Here is a 17,541-nt window from a genome sequence, read left to right on the forward strand (position 1 = left end):
GTAACTACAAATGGATAACGAAAATCTGAATACGTTATCTTTTGGGAACATAACAGTTGCCAACTCATAATTCAAAGTGAACACTGAAAACCAAATTCTCATCAAACCTATTTCGTTTTTGACAATGTTTCTCGAAGTTTTGTCTATCGTGATTATAAAATGAGCATGAAAAGAGGTACAAACAAATATATAGAGGGAAAAAGTTAAATGTGTAATCACCCCAAATTCCATTTTACAAATTTTCGCCCCCTGGACCTGAAAATCGCCCCAGGGGGGGCGAATTAGCCCACTTTGGGAATCACTGGCGTAGAGCTTTGAAAAATCATGGACGAGAACAGCTTTCCCGGGAAGCTCACGAGACTGATAAGAGCGACGATGGAAGGTTTGCTAAATTGTGTGAAGGTTTCAGGCGAACACTCCAGCTCGTTTGGATCTTACCGGGGACTACGACAAGGTGATGGACTTTCGTGCCTGTTGTTCAATATTGCGCTAGAAGGTGTTATGCGGAGAGCCGGGCTTAACAACTGGGGTACGATTTTTACGAGATCCAGTCAATTTGTTTGCTTCGCGGATGATATGGACATTAGACAGTTTCACAAAAATCAAAATTTCTGGGATTCAACCAGTCACCCCCAAATCCTAGTTGCAATACTAAAACAAACTACCAGACAAATTTTCATCCAATTTGGAGAAGATTAGGAGGTGCCTCAAGTCAAATTTGTGTTTTTTGGCTATTTTTTACATTCAAAAAATTCTACCGAGAATTTGGAAAAATGAAAATCAAAATTAATACCACTGGTTGAACGTATTATTAGTACTTTACAACTTTTGAGAACACTGTATGCCGATTAGAGATGATTTTGACCTCATAAAATTGTTTTCTGTTCATTAAAGTACCTGTAAAACATACATTTCTCTACAGTTTTTGTTCTACGAGATTCTAAACCTCATGCCTAATCATAAAAGTTCAATCGTTGTATCATTCCTTTGTCATTTCTGAACATTATTGTAGTACATCATTTTTGTCTCCGAATAACAGATAAATTGTAAAAAATCGTCGGAAATACGACATTTCTCATTCCCCTGCATTTAGAGCTGCTGCCAAATGGCGCAATTGCTGACATGTTACAAAATTGAACATAGTAGCTTTGCTTTTTCAATGATGGATGATGATTGAAGAAAACATCTAGCAAATGTCATCAACGCAGTCGTGTTTCAAACAACATTCGCATTTGATGCCAAGCAATTACATATGTGATATAGCCCCGAGGTCAAGCTTCTCGACTACTGATCTTGAGGATCAGAGTTTGATTACGGGAGTTCATTTAGAGTGTTCTTATTTTTTCCAATAGACCAAATGACTTGAGGCCAAAAAAATTAATCACGATTCATTGTTCAAAAGTGCATCTTGTGGCTGAGTCTTAATCAATAGGACTCACAAAAATCTCCCACTCCTGAGAGAATGAAGAGAAATGCTCAAGTAGTGATTTGCGCCTTTAGTCCTTTTTCTATGCTGCATATAATAAACATTGGTTTCACTCGAAAAAAAAAAAGAATCATAATTGAACTTCGATTCTCAAGATCGGTAGTCGAGAAGCTTGACTTCGGGGCTATATCATATATGTAATTGCTTGGCATCAAATGCGAATGTTGATTGAAACACGACTGCGTTGATGACATTTGCTAGATGTTTTCTTCAATCATCATCCATCATTGAAAAAGCAAAGCTACTATGTTCAATTTTGTAACATGTCAGCAATTGCGCCATTTGGCAGCAGCTCTAAATGCAAGGGAATGCGAAATGTCGAATTTCCGACGATTTTTTACAATTTATCTGTTATTCGGAGACAAAAATGATGTACTACAATAATGTTCAGAAATGACAAAGGAATGATACAACGATTGAACTTTTATGATTAGGCATGAGGTTTAGAATCTCGTAGAACAAAAACTGTAGAGAAATGTATGTTTTACAGGTACTTTAATGGACAGAAATCAATTTTATGAGGTCAAAACCATCTCTAATCGGCATACAGTGTTCTCAAAAGTTGTAAAGTACTAATAATACGTTCAACCAGTGGTATTTATTTTGATTTTCATTTTTCCAAATTCTCGGTAGAATTTTTTGAATGTAAAAAATAGCCAAAAAACACAAATTCGACTTGAGGCACCTCCTAATCTTTTCCAAATTGGATGAAAATTTGTCTGGTAGTTTGTTTTAGTATTGCAACTAGGATTTGGGGGTGACTGGTTGAATCCCAGAAATTTTGATTTTTGTGAAACTGTCTAATGGACATCGTCGGCCGAACATTTGAAAAGTTGGCAGACCTGTACACCCGCCTGAAACGCGAGGCAGAAAAAAATGGACTGGTGGTGAATGCGTCCAAGAAAATATACATGCTAGCTGGTGGGGCCGAACGCGACAGGGCTCGCCTAGGTAGCAGTGTTACGATAGACGGGAATACGTTCGAGGTGGTCGACGAGTTCGTCTACGTTGGATCCTTGCTGACGGCTGACAATAACGTTCGCCGTGAAATACGGAGGTGCATCATCAGTGGAAGTCGGGCCTACTATGGCCTCCACAAGAAGCTGCGGTCAAAAAAGATTCACGCCCGCACCAAATGTACCATGTGAAAAACGCTCATAAGGCTCGAGGAGGACCTGCAAGTATTTGGAGTCTTCGAACGTCGGGTGCTTAGGACGATCTTGGGCGGTTAGCAGGAAAACGGTGTGTGGCGGCAAAGGATGAACCACGAGCTCGCCCAACTCTACGGCGAACCCAGTATCCAGGAGGTGGCCTAAGCTGGAAGGATACGATGGACAGGGCATGTTGCCAGAATGCCGGACAGCAATCCTGCAAAGATGGTGTTCGCTTCGTATCCGGTTGGTACAAGAAGGCGTGGAGCGCAGCGAGCTAGGTGGGCGGATCAAAAACGTATCAAATTGGCGAGCGTGGGGCAGAACCGAGGATGGAGAGATGCGGCCACGAACCGAGTATTGTGGCGTGAAATTGTTGATTCAGTGTTATCTGTCTAGATGTTAACTAAATAAATGAGTGAATGAATCAACTGTACAAAGATGCGAATATTATCAAGCGTGTAAAATACGGCAGACTTCAGTCCTCCCGAGGTCGGTCCCGATATAATCCTGAGATTTCAAAGCCTAGAGGAAAAACAAGCCGGTCTTCGACGTGCCCACGTCAAGCGCACTTTCAAGCTTTCAAATCACAGTTTCGAAGAATTTCATAAAAAAAGATTCAAAGCTTTGATTTGACATATTGGCAATGCTAAACCTTATCTGATATAGAAAAATATAAAATCTAATTTTAAAGAACAAAGGTTGGGCTTCTTTTTCTAGATTTTCGTTGCTCCTGCCAGTAGTGCCAGTTGCCCAAATATCCCTCCTCCACAATAGACCCTTTCTCTGAAAGGTTTGTGCCTCTCATTATTGCCAAAGCGTCCTATAGTATGATCCGGTGAACTTTTATACGCCCTTCTTTATTTAATTGACGTTTTTTGGGTTATATTCACCTTGGAATTGTTGGCATCGAGCATTTAGTCGTTTTTATTTTTATTGATTCTCATTCTTTATAGTTTACCACCCTGTCACTGGAGATTATTCTCGCTACTATCAAAGAAACCAAGAATAACAGAAACTGGAATTCTGGGAAATGGGGTATTCGAAGAACTGGCGTTCGAAGAAACGATATTCGGATAAAAGTACGGGTAGTTTGATATTGTGTCAAATGTCCGTTATGCCAAATAACTCTCTCACGTTACACATTGTTCAAAATCATGCCAAATGTCCTTTATAAAAATTGACCTTATGTTCTTGTGCCAAATGTCGTGGCTTTATAACAAATGACCCAGATCCCAAGTGTTTGCTAATTTGATTTATTTTATTGCAGGCTCTTGAGCGCAAATACCATGCACAAAAAGCGATCGTGGTCAAAATGGAGGAAGCAATCCTGGAGCTACGGGTCAATGCTGTCGCTCGTTCGCCCGATTCCGACCGAACAGGTTTTTCTCGCTTATTTTTATATGAATCCCTACCATCTAACTAATATCTTTTTCTACAGATGCCGTTGGCTCGCTGGACCACACGTCTCCTCTGTCGATCTCGTTGGCTTCGAGCGAGGGGTTGTCCGAGATCAAAAACCTTGCCCTGGTGGTCCAATCCGGTGGGAGCACTATGAGCAACAATAACCACGAGCTGGACTCTAATCTGCCCACGCCGACCAGTGTACCTCTGCCACCGCTACCGTTGGACAATAATAATCCCCTGTCGACCGCTGCCGGTCCCATAGCGATTGCCAGCTCTAGCGGAAGACCTCCGCTGCCGCCTTCCGCAGGCATTGATCCCATGCCAGGACCTAGCCAGCGACTGTGAACAAAACTCCTTCGCCATCACCAGCATGCTTTCGGTACTTTGCCTTGTTTTGTTCCGGCTGCTTTACCCCCGATAGTCACAGGAAAAGAAAAGTTGTTTTTTCTACTATTGTTTGTTAACCTATTGAATTGATTATTGCGTTGAAATCAAAAACTAGAAATCCCGCGGGATTTGATCTGATAGCGAATCCTACTTGTAAGGATGGAACAGATGCATGTGTGTTGCAGTATCCTAGAGGACATATTTTTATGAAAAGTGCGGAAATACAAAAAGTCAGGAGGAAAAATCGGATGAAACTAACAGCTCACAAGAAAGATCACGTGGCGCTGTCACGGAGACAAAGAACTGAAAAGACTGTTGTGGAATATTCTCAAATCGGAAAACAGTGAGGCCTGAGAGTTTTCTCTTCAACACAAAGAGGAGATAATTCGCTTTGATTGCGTTACTGAAATGATAAGAAAAATGTAGCATTAGTTTGTTGAAGAACATTATTCTATTGAAATAAGGCGAAACATAAGTGAAACTAAATTATCGATTTAGGAGAGTTAACTACAGCAAAGTTCTAACAAAAGAAAACATAACAATGTGAACCCTTCTGAACCTACAGCAGCGCAACGTCTGACCATTCCGTGGGACGACAAGCAGATTCGGAGAGAGAGAGAGAGAGTGGATGAAAAAAAATGAAACATTAAAGAAGAGACGTTGAAGTTGATCGTTGTTCAATATTTGACTGCACGTGATGACCATTTCCCACGCCCTTGCGCTGCAAAGGTTTGTAAGAATTGTTGATATTTCATCGACCACATGGCCCAGGGAAACTACAGGTGACTCCCAGATCCTTAACATGTCCCAGTAACCCAAACTCTTTTCCATGACAACTGTAGAAATGCAGCTGTATATTCGGCTCTAGTTCGGTTGGTTGGTTGATGAGAATCCTTTTAGGATTCTGATGAGAATCCTTTCAAAATTCGAAGGAGGATCCTCGCATGAAAATCCTCTCAGGATTCTGAGGAGAATCCTCTCAGGATTCTGAGGAGAATCCTCTCAGGATTCTGAAGAGAATCCTCTCAGGATTCTGAGGAGAATCCTCTCAGGATTCTGAGGAGAATCCTCTCAGGATTCTGAGGAGAATCTTCTCAGGATTCTGAGGAAAATCCGCTCAGGATACTGAGAAGAATCCTCTCAGGATTCTGAGAAGAATCCTCTCAGGATTCTGAGGAGAATCCTCTCAGGATTCTGAGGAGAATCCTCTCAGGATTCTGAGGAGAATCCTCTCAGGATTCTGAGGAGAATCCTCTCAGGATTCTGAGAAGAATCCTCTCAGGATTCTGAGGAGAATCCTCTCAGGATTCTGAGGAGAATCCTCTTAAAATTCTGAGAAGAATTCTCTCAGGATTCTGAGAAGAATCATCTCAGGGTTCTGAGGAAAATCCTCTCAGGATTTTGAGAAGATTCCTCTCAGGATTCTGAGGAGAATCCTCTCAGGGTTTTGATGAGAATCCTCTCAGGGTTTTGATGAGAATCTGCTCATTGTCCAGAGGAAAATCCTCTCAAGATTCTAAAAAGAATCCTCTCAGGATTCAGAGAAGATTCGTCTCAGGATTATAAGGAGAATCCTCTCCGGATTCTAAGGAGAATCCTCTCAGGATTCTAAGAAGAATCCTCTCAGGATTCCGTGGAGAATGCTCTCAGGATTCTGAGGATTCTCTGGATCAAATCCATTGAATTGCTGGAGGAACTCCGAAAGAATTTATGGAAGAACTTCGTAGCGATTCCTGGTGAAACTACGGAGGGACTTTGGATGAATGATACCCAGAGTAATCGGTGGAGAAATTTCGGAAGTGTTTCTGGAAGAAAGTAATTCCTGGAGGAACTCCGTAGGGATTCCAGGTAGAACTCTGAAGGCACTCCGGAGGAATTCAAGGAGAAACTCTGAATCTGAGGTAATTCCTAGAGGATCTCTGGAGAAATTTTTGGATGATTTCCAAAGGAATTCCTGGAGGAAGTGTGGGTTAGTTTTTTAGATAAACTTCTGAGAAATTCTTGAAGGAACTATGGTGGAAATCCAGAAGGAACCCTGGAAAAAATTTTGGAGGATTTCCAAAAAAATTGGAAGTAACGCCAAGGAATTTCTATAGGATCTATGGAGGAAATCCAAAAGAATTCTCGGTGGAGCTCCAAAGGAATTTCCGGCAAAAAAAATAGAGCGAATTCTTGTAAGAATTTTTAGAGGAATTACGAAAGAAGTCCTGGAGAAACTCCGTAAAAAATCCTGTTGAAACTTCGATGGAATTCCTGAAGAAACTCTGTAGAAATTCTCGGAGGAATATTCGGAAAAATCTGAAGAGATTCCCGCAGAAACTCTGGAGAAATTCCCGGCGGAGCTCGTGAAGATTTCTCGGAGCACGTCTGGAGGAATTACTGGAGAAACTCCTAAACAACTTTGGAGAAAATCCCAAAGAAATCCTGGAAGAACTCCAAAATGTACTATGAAGTAAATTCAAAGGAATACCCGGTGGACCTCTGGAAGAACTTCTAAGAAAATGTTGAATAAAATCCAGAATAATTGCTAAAAGAACTTTGGAGAAACTCAGGAACTATCGGTGCAGCTCCGAAGGAATTCCCGGAGGAAACACTGCGGAACACGGTTTTGTCTCCAACATCAAAATACTGCTATTTACTTAATTAGGGGTTGCTGAATCCACTGCCGTTTTCAAAAATATCACAGCACGTCTAGTTTTTCAGATATTGGCTGTTGAAAATGCAAAATTTGACTATTTCAGCCAACTTGCATGCAAGTTTGCCAGCTTGTAAGTGTATCTATTTGCTTAATTTCCCACAGAATTCAAACTTTATATTTATTACAATACTTATCAGCAACGTTCATGATGCTACCGATGCTCAAAAGTTATTTTTTGGTGTTTTAGAAATGTATGGTATTTTGCCATATAAGAGAAATGAAAAGTTTTGTATGGAAACTGCAAGTACGTTGAAAAAAATCGTTTCAATCTAAATTTTATCGAGCAGTTTCAATTAAATTATATCTGAAATTAAAATTGAAGTCATATTTGCATACGTGTTGGATCAGACTACAAAAAAGCTTGGTAAAACATACTTTAAATATCATGTAAAAATCAATTAAACCAGTGTTTCATACAACTTTGGTGACCTGTAGCTAAAAATTGTGACGTGCAAGGACATTTCTGAGAACGGCATCAGATTCAGCGACCTCAAATCTACTAGAGACACATAATTTAATCCTTGAGACACACAAAAATGTTATTTTTGTTACGCTGTGAAATCTGAAGAAATTTCCGGAAGCGTTCCTGGAGACACTTCGGATGCGTTCCTGAAGGAACTCCGGTGGAATTTCTTGATTAACTCCGGAGAAGTTCCTGGAGAAACTTTGGGGGAATTTTGAAGGAATTTCTGGTGGAACTCCGGAGGAACTTTCAAGGTATTGCTGGATGAAATCCAGAGGAATTGCTGGAGGAACTTTGGTAGAATTTTCGGAAGAAAGGAATTCCTGGAGGAATTCTAGGAGATGAACTCTGGAGCAATTCCGGAGGCATTCCTGGAGACACTTCGGATACGTTTCTGGTGGAACTCCGGGGGAATCGCTTGAGGAACTCCGGAGAAATTCCTGGGGAAACTTTGGGGGAATTTCGAAGGAGTTTCCGGTGGAATTCCGGAGGAACTTCCGAGGAATTGCTGGATGAAATCCAGAAAAATTGCTGGATGAAATCCAGAGGAATTGCTGAATGAAATCCAGAGGAATTACTGGAGGAACTTCAAAAGAATTGCTGGAGGATATATGGTGGAAATCCGAGGCGATTCTCGGTGGTGCTCCGAAGGAATTTCCGGCAAAAAATAGAAAAATTCCTGTAAGTACATATTTCTCGAGGAACTCCGAAAGAAATCCTGAAGAAACTTCAAAGCAAATTATGAAAGAACTCCGAAGAAACTCTTGGAGGAATGTCCGGAGTAACTCTGAAGAAATTCCCGGAGGAACTCTGAAGGGATTCCTGGAGAAAATCCGAAAGAATTCCTGGAAGAACTGTAGAGAAATTGCTGAAGGAACTTCGGAAGAATTGCTGGAGGAACTGCGGAGAAATTCATGGGGGCAATCCAAAAAAAAAACTATCCTGGAAGAGTTCCCGAAAGAACTACGGAAAAAAATACAAAAAGTACTATGAAGAAAATCCAAAGGAATACCCAGTGGAGTTCAGAAGGAACTTCGGTAAAAATGCTGGTTGGTTGGTTGGTTTGACTTTATTAACGAGATTTTTAGCCCTAGGCTAGTTCATCTCGGGACCAACGGCTTTACTTCCCTTCCGAAGGAAGTCGTCACTATAACTTTTTACGTCATAAGTGACTATGTCGGGGATGGGATTCGATCCCAGGTCCTCGGCGTGAGAGGCGAGTGTTCTAACCACTACACCAGGTCCGTCCCCAGGTAAAAATGCTGAATAAAATCCAGAAGAATCACAAAAAAGGGATCTGGAGAAATTCAGAAGGAATTACAGGTGAATCTTCGAAGGAATTCCCGGAGGAAATCTGAAGAAATTTTCGGAGTAGTTCCTAGAAGAAGTCTGGACAAAACCCTAGAAAAACTCCCAAAGTAATTCCTGGTGGAACTCCGGAGCAATTCCTGGAAGAACTTCGGAGGCGTTCCTGGAGAAACTTCGGATGCATTTCTGGAGGAACTCCAGAGGAATTTCTTGAGGAACTCCGGAGAAATTCCTGGAGGAACTATAGAGGAAATTCAAAGGAATTCCCGGTAGAACTCTGAAGAAACTTCCGAGGAATTGCTGGATGAAATCCAGAGAAATCTGAGGCATCATTATGGAAGCTAATCCCCGGTGGAATTCCTGAAGGAAATTCAATGATGAATTCTTGGTGGGAATCCATGTAAAAATTCCTGTTGGAAATCCTGTTAGACTTATCGGAAGAACTTCGGTTGAATTCTTAGAAAAACTTCTGGAGATTTCTGCAGTAGGACTTCGTTGAGGAATCTTTAGACGTTTTGTTGTAGAAATTAGTGGTGGAATCATTGGACGAATTCCTACAAGATTTTCTAAAGGATTACCTGGATAAATAACCTGATGATCGCCTTTCCTTCTCAAATCACTCTTAACTTTTGCACCTTCACGATCAGAGATCAGAGACGGTGGCGGTCTGCGGTGGCGGTTTCAGGGAGAAAATCCGAATTGATAAACAAACGTAATATCAAATCAAATCTTGGTCTAAATCTGACCAAAAATGGACCAAGCAGTAAGCCTGCTCCAATAAAAATAGACCAGAAAACTGTCATCCATTACGTCAAATTTAAAGCCATGGATCAAATGATCACGACGCCAAATTATGTTTGTGCCGAACGACTTCATGGGAAATGACGTACCATCCAATTCGTATCTTCAGATTACTTCAGCTATTGGATTTGACGAAATCAACGTACATCTCTTTTTCATTAGTGGTCACGTGACTTACAAATGTCCCCAGAACAAGAATTCTCTTGCACAGCAGAAACCGATCTTGTTAAATTATGCAAAGCATGCACTGCCGGCATGTCAAACAATATGATGAAAAATGCAACAATCGGATGCATTGCCTTATGCATTTCCAAAAAGTTGTTGCTCTTCTTTGCGAACAGAATTGAAAAGTGAAGAGCATTGAATGTGCCGAAACAACGCCAGCTAAAAAGGTTCTTCGCAAAGTTCAGGAAATACTTCGCATTCCTGAGATGAGTGATTTTCGGTTTAAGGGGACACGGGAGACCGTGTTATTTTCCCTATCTTTCGTCTCACTCTAACAATAATCATCAAAACTTTGTGGAAGCAAATCTCGAGTTTTAGTGATCCGATGAAGCTGAAAATTTATCGGGTTGTGCACTACATATATAGAATCATAGTGATACATTTTCGCATCGATATATGGAGTGGTTCTTGGGATTTGCTTCTTGAAATGGATAGGGTGATTATGATGACGTCCCGTGCGGCCTTAATGAACCCTATCTGTTAGGTTGTTGGCGCACTTGCACTGGATGCAGCAGAATGCAATGCAGGAATTTAGGGGTTCCTGGGGTAATATGCACCACTTAAGGAAAATGTGCCGAAATGAACACTAAACAACATGCATGTAGTGTTTTAATACACGAATCTAGTTGGTTTGGGTTCACCCTACATGGTGTTGAGCGAATTTTCATCATAATTAATTTAGATTGGTGGGAAATTTAACTTTTTTCAAACACTACTTTTGCGTGAATTAGGATTTATGCGGGGCATGATGCACCGCTTTTTGGGGCAGAACGCACCACAACATTGAGGCAAGACGCACCTAAACAAAGGGGCATGATGCACCACAACAACTAGGCAAGATGCACCATCGTGTTTTAAACGTAATTTTATTTATCGTAAAAACACGATTTTTTGATAGTTTTCGTGTATAAGATGATATAATTGTGCATAAATACATTAGTAAAGACTTCAAAGAACCTAACTTTCGTGATTGTAGTTTATTTTGGGCTGGATCGTTCTGCCCCAACCGATGGAGTGCATGTTGCCCCAACCGGGCGCTTAACAGAAAATGTTATGTAAAATAGAAATCGTTGTGTTATTTTGCCAAATCATGTAATCAACAACTTATCCAGTCTCTAATCATCTGTTTTATGGTGAAAGGTTGTGAAAATTATCAATTCATCGCTTTCAAAACAACAAGTGAAATGATCTGGAAAGTTACATCAGAATCGTGCTTTTCGAATTTATTGCTCTATCTCCTTGTTAAGTTTTCAAAAATGTATCAAATTCTCAGGGTGTCAACAATTTGCAACGTTTCATCGATCCGCATAGTGTTTTTCTCTCAAAACTCGTTTATTTCAGAGAAACTGACAGGGTGCGTTTTGCCTCGGCAGTGCATATTACCCCAGGAGCCCCTACAAGCAGACGTAATGCAAGTTTTTGCGCCAAAAGATTGCATACAACATTGCAGGAAAGTAACGTCTCTCTTCTGATCAGTCGTTGATCTCTGATTGCACGAAAACATGCTCCACTCTCTCGCACGAACATGTGCGATAAACCAACCAACAAGTTTGATGATTGAACGACTATGAAGGTTTGAAAAATACAAAACGACGAGAAAGACTTTTACGATGCGTCCGGCCGTTGGTTGATTGAATGAATTGATTTTATGGTCCATTTCATGTATATGGCGGCAGTAGTGGCATGGACTCTTGGGGGCCCATGGGTTCTTCATTGATGTCCATTGATTAGCCACACCACCAGTCGGTAGCAGGATCGTAAACGAAATCACGCAAGGCAGGGCTGATATCAAATCTCTATTTAGAGACCATTTTCAATCGAAAATTTCTTCAGTCCATTTTCTAGTCAAAATGGTCCTTTTCCATTTTTTCCTTGTAGTGAATTCTAGTGCAACTTTATAGTGGCTCAAGAAGAACACTCAATTATTTTACAGTCAGGAATTTCATCTCAGAGATTTTTGAGGAAATTTTGGTCTCCCTGTGGTCTTATTTTGGTTTCTGCTTATTCCATCTTTTATCTCTTTTTTCAGGTATGAGGTCCCCTGAAGCTTCTATTTTTAAGACGCTTGGCCCGCTACCAACCCTGCTCAAAAGGTTCGTAACACTACACGACGATAGGCGCCGCCGCTAAACAAGTGAGTAAACAGAAACATGTTAAGATGTTAAGTATTCTCGCTTTACCACTACGCGCGGTTTTTCTCGGAAGCTTTCGTAATTTATGAAACCTTAAACGTTATATCAACCGGTGGTGGTGCGCAATTTTCAGAAGGGTCGTAAAATTAGCCATATAAGTTGACTGACTGCATTCGCTCTAATTGAACGTCTCACGCTTATTCTTCGGATTATTTACGTACACCGCGCCGCAATCGATGTGAGGTTACTGTTCGGTTGTAACTTTATGCTTAAGAGATCGTAAAGCGCCATGTCAGGGCAAGTGGTTTTACGATTTTGTTTTGAACGCGTGTAAACAAAATTCCATGGGAAACCCGAACAAAAGTTGTGATTTCGAATCGTGGAACAATAGACAATTTCAGTCAACAATATTTGGATTTAGGCTCCTAGTAGATAACAATTTAAATTTCAAGATGAGAAAGCGCCTTCCGAAGTTGTAAACACAGCTACAGTGATACCTCCATGAGTCGATGTTCCATGTCTCGATATCGACTCATGGAACCATACTAAAAACAAAATTTCATGGTTACTATGATGGTCCCTAGAAGCAGCTTTCCAAAGGATTGCTGTTCCATGACTCGATATTTCCATGAGTCGATGGTCCCTTCAATGTCGACTCATGGGGGTTTCACTGTATTTGTCTTAAAACTATCGAGATAGAGCAATGATCGGTATGCATAAGAGCTGCCAACTAAGCTTAAAAATAGCTGAGTAGATTCGCCAGATTTGTTGGTAAAAAGATCGCTTAGACGCTTTCGTGTTCATATGTACAGCGCCTTTACTCAGCATAAAGCCATATAAAGAGGGCTTAGAGAATGTTTACATTTGCACTAATTGTTAGTTGGGAAGTTTATTGAATACCTTTTTCTCTCTTATAAGTAGGTGAATTAAATTCACATGTAAAAATTCTGAATTGCTACGGCAAAATAAATGTGATATATTGTTAACAAAATGTTAATAACCAATGTAATCATAAGCACGCATATTAAGCCCTAAATCATTATCATAGACATTCAGGCATCATATAGCACTACAAATGTAGACACGCCTAAAACAGCACTTTCACTGTATAGAAACCCTATTACTGCATCATTAATGCTTCTACGTCTGATGCATACAAGTATTAGATAAACACTATATTGGCTCTATATTCACATATAAGGACTGTTCATTCAAGAAAGTGGACACTTGTTTTTTACAGTAAACTGTTTATTTTCAAACAAATTCATGAGTTTACCTAAAATACATAGAAATCAACGTAATTTTGATCAAATTCACATAAATTTGAACATTTATTGAGCATTGCTGGAGAATGCTCTTACTTTTCTTTTGATACCTCCCATAAAATTCTGCACAACTTTTTTCGGAACTTTTTGAACTGCTTTTTGAACTGCTGACCACATTTTCTGAAAAAAATCGATGAAGCTTGCTTCTCTTCCATCCTTCTTAAGATGCCGTTTGATTATTGCCCAATATGTTTCAATGAGGCGTAGTTCTGAGCAATTTGATGGATTCGATCATTTTTCTACAAATTCGACTTATTCCTTTTTGAGCATCTCCAAAGTAGCTGAAGCATAGTGAGCCGATGCTAGGTCTGGCAAAAACAATGGAGGCATGGTGTGCTTTCAGTAGATGGGCAGAAGCCATTTTTTAATGCATTCAGTTCTGTAATTTCCGCCGTTGATTGAACCCGTCGTGAAATATGTAGTACTTTCATACCGCAGGAGCAAATTGCTTGCCATACCAAATCATTTTTCCCAAATTTTTCTGTTGGGATGTATCGTACGTCGTCAGGAATATCTGTTTTGGCCACAGCGTTGAAAAAAATCAATTTGGACACTTCGCGATTTAAGCCAAATCTCGGAACGGCAGTTTTTCTGTACACCATTTGTGCAGAAAAAAAATGAGAGTCGCCACACTGAAACAAAATTTTATTTGTTTTTATGGAATTTTTACACCAAAATGCTAATATTTAGGTGTCCACTTTCTTAAATGAACAGTCCTTAGGGCATGTTTTAATGCTATCCAGTGTTTTGACAGATATTCCGTAAAACGGGGTATATTTGATAATGCGGTTAACTTTGATAGTGCGTTACCCACCATATACTAAACGAAATATCCATATTTCTGTTAATCGGTTAAGCAAAACAAACAAAGCTAAATTAGTGTTAAGCGAAACGAATGCAAAATATTAGTGTGACACTTTAGGTAAGAGCTGTTTGCATTTGAATATGGGGCTTTATATACGAATATGAAAAATTGGTACGATTTCAGCATTTTCTATACGCTTATAAACAATCTGTTCTACGATCACTATTTGATGTAGATTTGAATAGTTGTGATAAGTGATCTTTGAATTATTATAGAAATTGAATATGGTCTCAATTTCTTGGCGAAAAGCATTTTCACAAACTGGGACCATTTTTGTAATCTACATAAGTCAGAAATTTCCATATAACGTTAAACGCCTAGAGGTATGCAATGCCCTATAAATATTATGTAATTCATTCAATTTTGTTCGATTAATACTGCATTATCAAAGTAACCCCAAAGCAGAAAACCGACTTTCGATTATATGAACAATTATATAGGGAGACTTACGGCTTCGGCACCATTCGACTATTATCGGCAACCAAATTTCAAACGCCAAATACACAGTAATTTCTATCAAAACACATCAGTGGAAACATTTAGATGATTCTTTGTTCTTCTCGCTTCTCGCTGGCGAGAATTCCGAGACTAAACAAACGATATCGCCGGAGATGCCATCAATTCAAATGAGCACTCTTCAAAATGCGACTGATTTGGAGCTGCCGAAGAGATTTACCAGCAGTTGTTATGGGAGAGCTGCCGAAGAGAATGAGGCTGCATACAATAGTCACACTGACAAGGAACGTTCGCAGCGTTGTAAAAACGTTTCCAAAAGCATTTTGACAAGTCTGTCGCTGTGAATCGATAGAGGATTGAGCAACGCATAAATGTAAATAGACAAACACGGAATTTATCTGCTGATGTCCGAGAAAATTACAAAAGAAGCACGGCATCGGCTTAAGCTGCCGAGAATACGTAAGTTCCCCTATCCATTCAAAATAAATGTTTTGGCAATCTATCAATGGCAATCGATAGCTAGGATGCCAGTACTTGTTTCAAAAATATAAATTGTAATTCTTTGAAACAACATGCATAAATATTCGAGTGTTCTTCGAAAAAAAAATCGAAGTTACCCCGTTTTACGGTATCGAACAAGGAAGAGTAATTTTGACTGTATGTATCATAATTGAATAAAGATATCGTCAAAAATATATGCAAATTTTTTCTTCTTCTTGGCATTAACGTCCTTACTTGGGACAAAGCCTGCTTCTCAGCTAAGTGTTCTTATAAGCACTTCAACAATTATTAACTGAGAGCTTTCTTTGCCAAAGTTGCCATTTTCGCATTCGTATATCATGTGGCAAGTACGATGATACTCTATGCCCAGGGAAGTCAAGGAAATTTCCATTATGCGGACTCTAACCACTCGGCTAAGATGTTTCCCAAACATCTCTAATTCAAAAACCAGAAAACAAGAAAAATAAACGGTATTCGTGAAATCTAAGGGTGCTTTTTAATGTGTAGTATTCGAAATGGCGGTGACATGACGCAACACAACTTGCTTTTTAAGTTAAAAATCATCAAAGTTACTAAGGTTTTATATTGAATATTACTAGAACTTAAGCCTTATTTCATCCTAATGTGCGATAAGAGTGTTGAACCATGAACTGGTGCATAACACTCGAGATTTATTAATTTCCCAACATATTATTTGCGTACTTTGCTTTAATATCATATTTTCTATTTTACATAGGTTCGGCGGCATAAAAATAAATAAATAAAATTTAAATCAAGAATCATAGGAATATAATTACTAAGATATGTTTGAAAATAATTAAAAATATAAAAATCGTTTTTGGCAAATTAAGACAACTTTTCGTATGGACCATTGTGCAACGTGTGAAAAAAGTGATAAATCGGTTCACCAACAATACAAACAAAGATACATCTATTCAAAGTACTCTGGGTTCACATTGACCCAGAAACCGAACAAACGTTTGAACGATTAGATAGTAAGCATAATAGATTTTTTAAACCATACCTCTCCTAGTGTCCAAAAGGCAAACTGCATGTAAGGTATTAATTGAAAAAAAAAAACAAAATGAAATATCTTTAAGAGTTTTTATTTATGTTTCAATATGAGCATAAGTTTTAGATACGCAGACAATGGAGTATCTTCTTGATCGACATCAGTCGAAACTACACCAGTCATTGCTTTTCCGTCAATGGACTTCACGTTCTCTGATAACTGTGCTACTGGTGGTTTGATGGTATCATTGCCGATGCTGAACTCTCCCATCACTCTGAGAAAAAAGTCCCACGCAATCTGTTGAGAATCCGTGAAATTATGAAGTTATTCTAAATTGAAATCTGATTATAAAATCATATCAGTACACAGACCTTGAACACGAACATCAAATCGAACGTTGCTTCGGCAGTTGGCAGGGTCTGCAACAGAACGAGGCCAACCAAAGCAAGCAGTGAAGAAAGCATCTTCAGCAGTCGTCACCTACTGCGATGGATGTGCTGGTAGCTGCTTTTATAACAAATAATTTTTAGTCGTAAAATTGGGCCCCATTAGCTAAGCAGTATGCAAACAAACGTATTTAAAAAATATCTTACACTTCAATGTAGAGCTAGCGCAAATTAATTCTGTCACTGCAGACCAGGGTGACGCCGATACACCACGAAGCTTACAATGTAAGACCAGAGCTGTCGTTCAGACATGCAAAAAGCCATATCTCATCGGATGAAATTACTCCAGGCGATTATTCTGTTTAAATAACGGCAATTTTGATTCACTGAGGGTGCCAATTTCCGTCAGCAAAGGGTGAAAAAAAATGCAAACTTTGCTGGGTAGCGGTTTAATTAAGTTATCATGTTTTAAAAAGAACCTCATTATGGCTACTAATCGAACAAGTGTCGTAATTGAAACCTCATCGAGAGCTATCTTTTATACATACGAGCATGATAGGATAACCATCACATTCAACTAAGTTGTCGTTATAGACTGACTCAAATCTATTATAATTTTCAATTTATATTTATGGACGTATTTAAATTTTTGTTGTGATTCAACTTTTTTTTCATTGTATGAATATGCACCTACATAACCAAAAGTGCTACAATGTAGTGTTTTTAGCATTAAATATATTTTTGAAAATAATTGAATTCGATATCCAAAGTTCAACTGAATTCGTTATAGCAAATAATAGGAGAATGTAAACGAACAAACCGAAATATCATGTCACTCTTTCTAAAACATAATCCACCTTGTCTTATAATGTAGGGGAACTTACGCATTTTTAGAGGTTTTGATCTCTTCGATATGGACTTTTTTTTTGGTCAAATCA

General features: G+C 39.3%; 1 protein-coding gene and 1 long non-coding RNA gene across 2 annotated transcripts in view; one reads left to right on the forward strand and one right to left on the reverse strand.

Annotated features, from left to right (window-relative positions):
* The window catches only part of LOC5580190 (hamartin), a 42,197-nt gene extending 37,096 nt beyond the window's left edge, over positions 1-5,101 (forward strand). Inside the window, exons 4-5 of the mRNA XM_021857716.1 lie at positions 3,908-4,019; positions 4,079-5,101. Coding sequence (XP_021713408.1) covers positions 3,908-4,019; positions 4,079-4,389 — 423 coding nt within the window. The 3' untranslated portion in view covers positions 4,390-5,101. The remainder of the gene's footprint in view (positions 1-3,907; positions 4,020-4,078) is intronic.
* Positions 5,102-16,295: 11,194 nt separating this feature from the next.
* On the reverse strand, positions 16,296-16,871 carry LOC110674624. The gene is made up of 3 exons (XR_002499046.1): positions 16,811-16,871; positions 16,589-16,721; positions 16,296-16,514 (listed from the first exon to the last, which is right to left on the reverse strand). It is a non-coding gene; the product is annotated as an uncharacterized LOC110674624 (long non-coding RNA).
* Positions 16,872-17,541: the final 670 nt, after the last annotated feature.

The sequence above is a fragment of the Aedes aegypti genome, chromosome 1 (assembly GCF_002204515.2).
Source record: "Aedes aegypti strain LVP_AGWG chromosome 1, AaegL5.0 Primary Assembly, whole genome shotgun sequence".
NCBI lineage: Eukaryota > Metazoa > Arthropoda > Insecta > Diptera > Culicidae > Aedes > Aedes aegypti.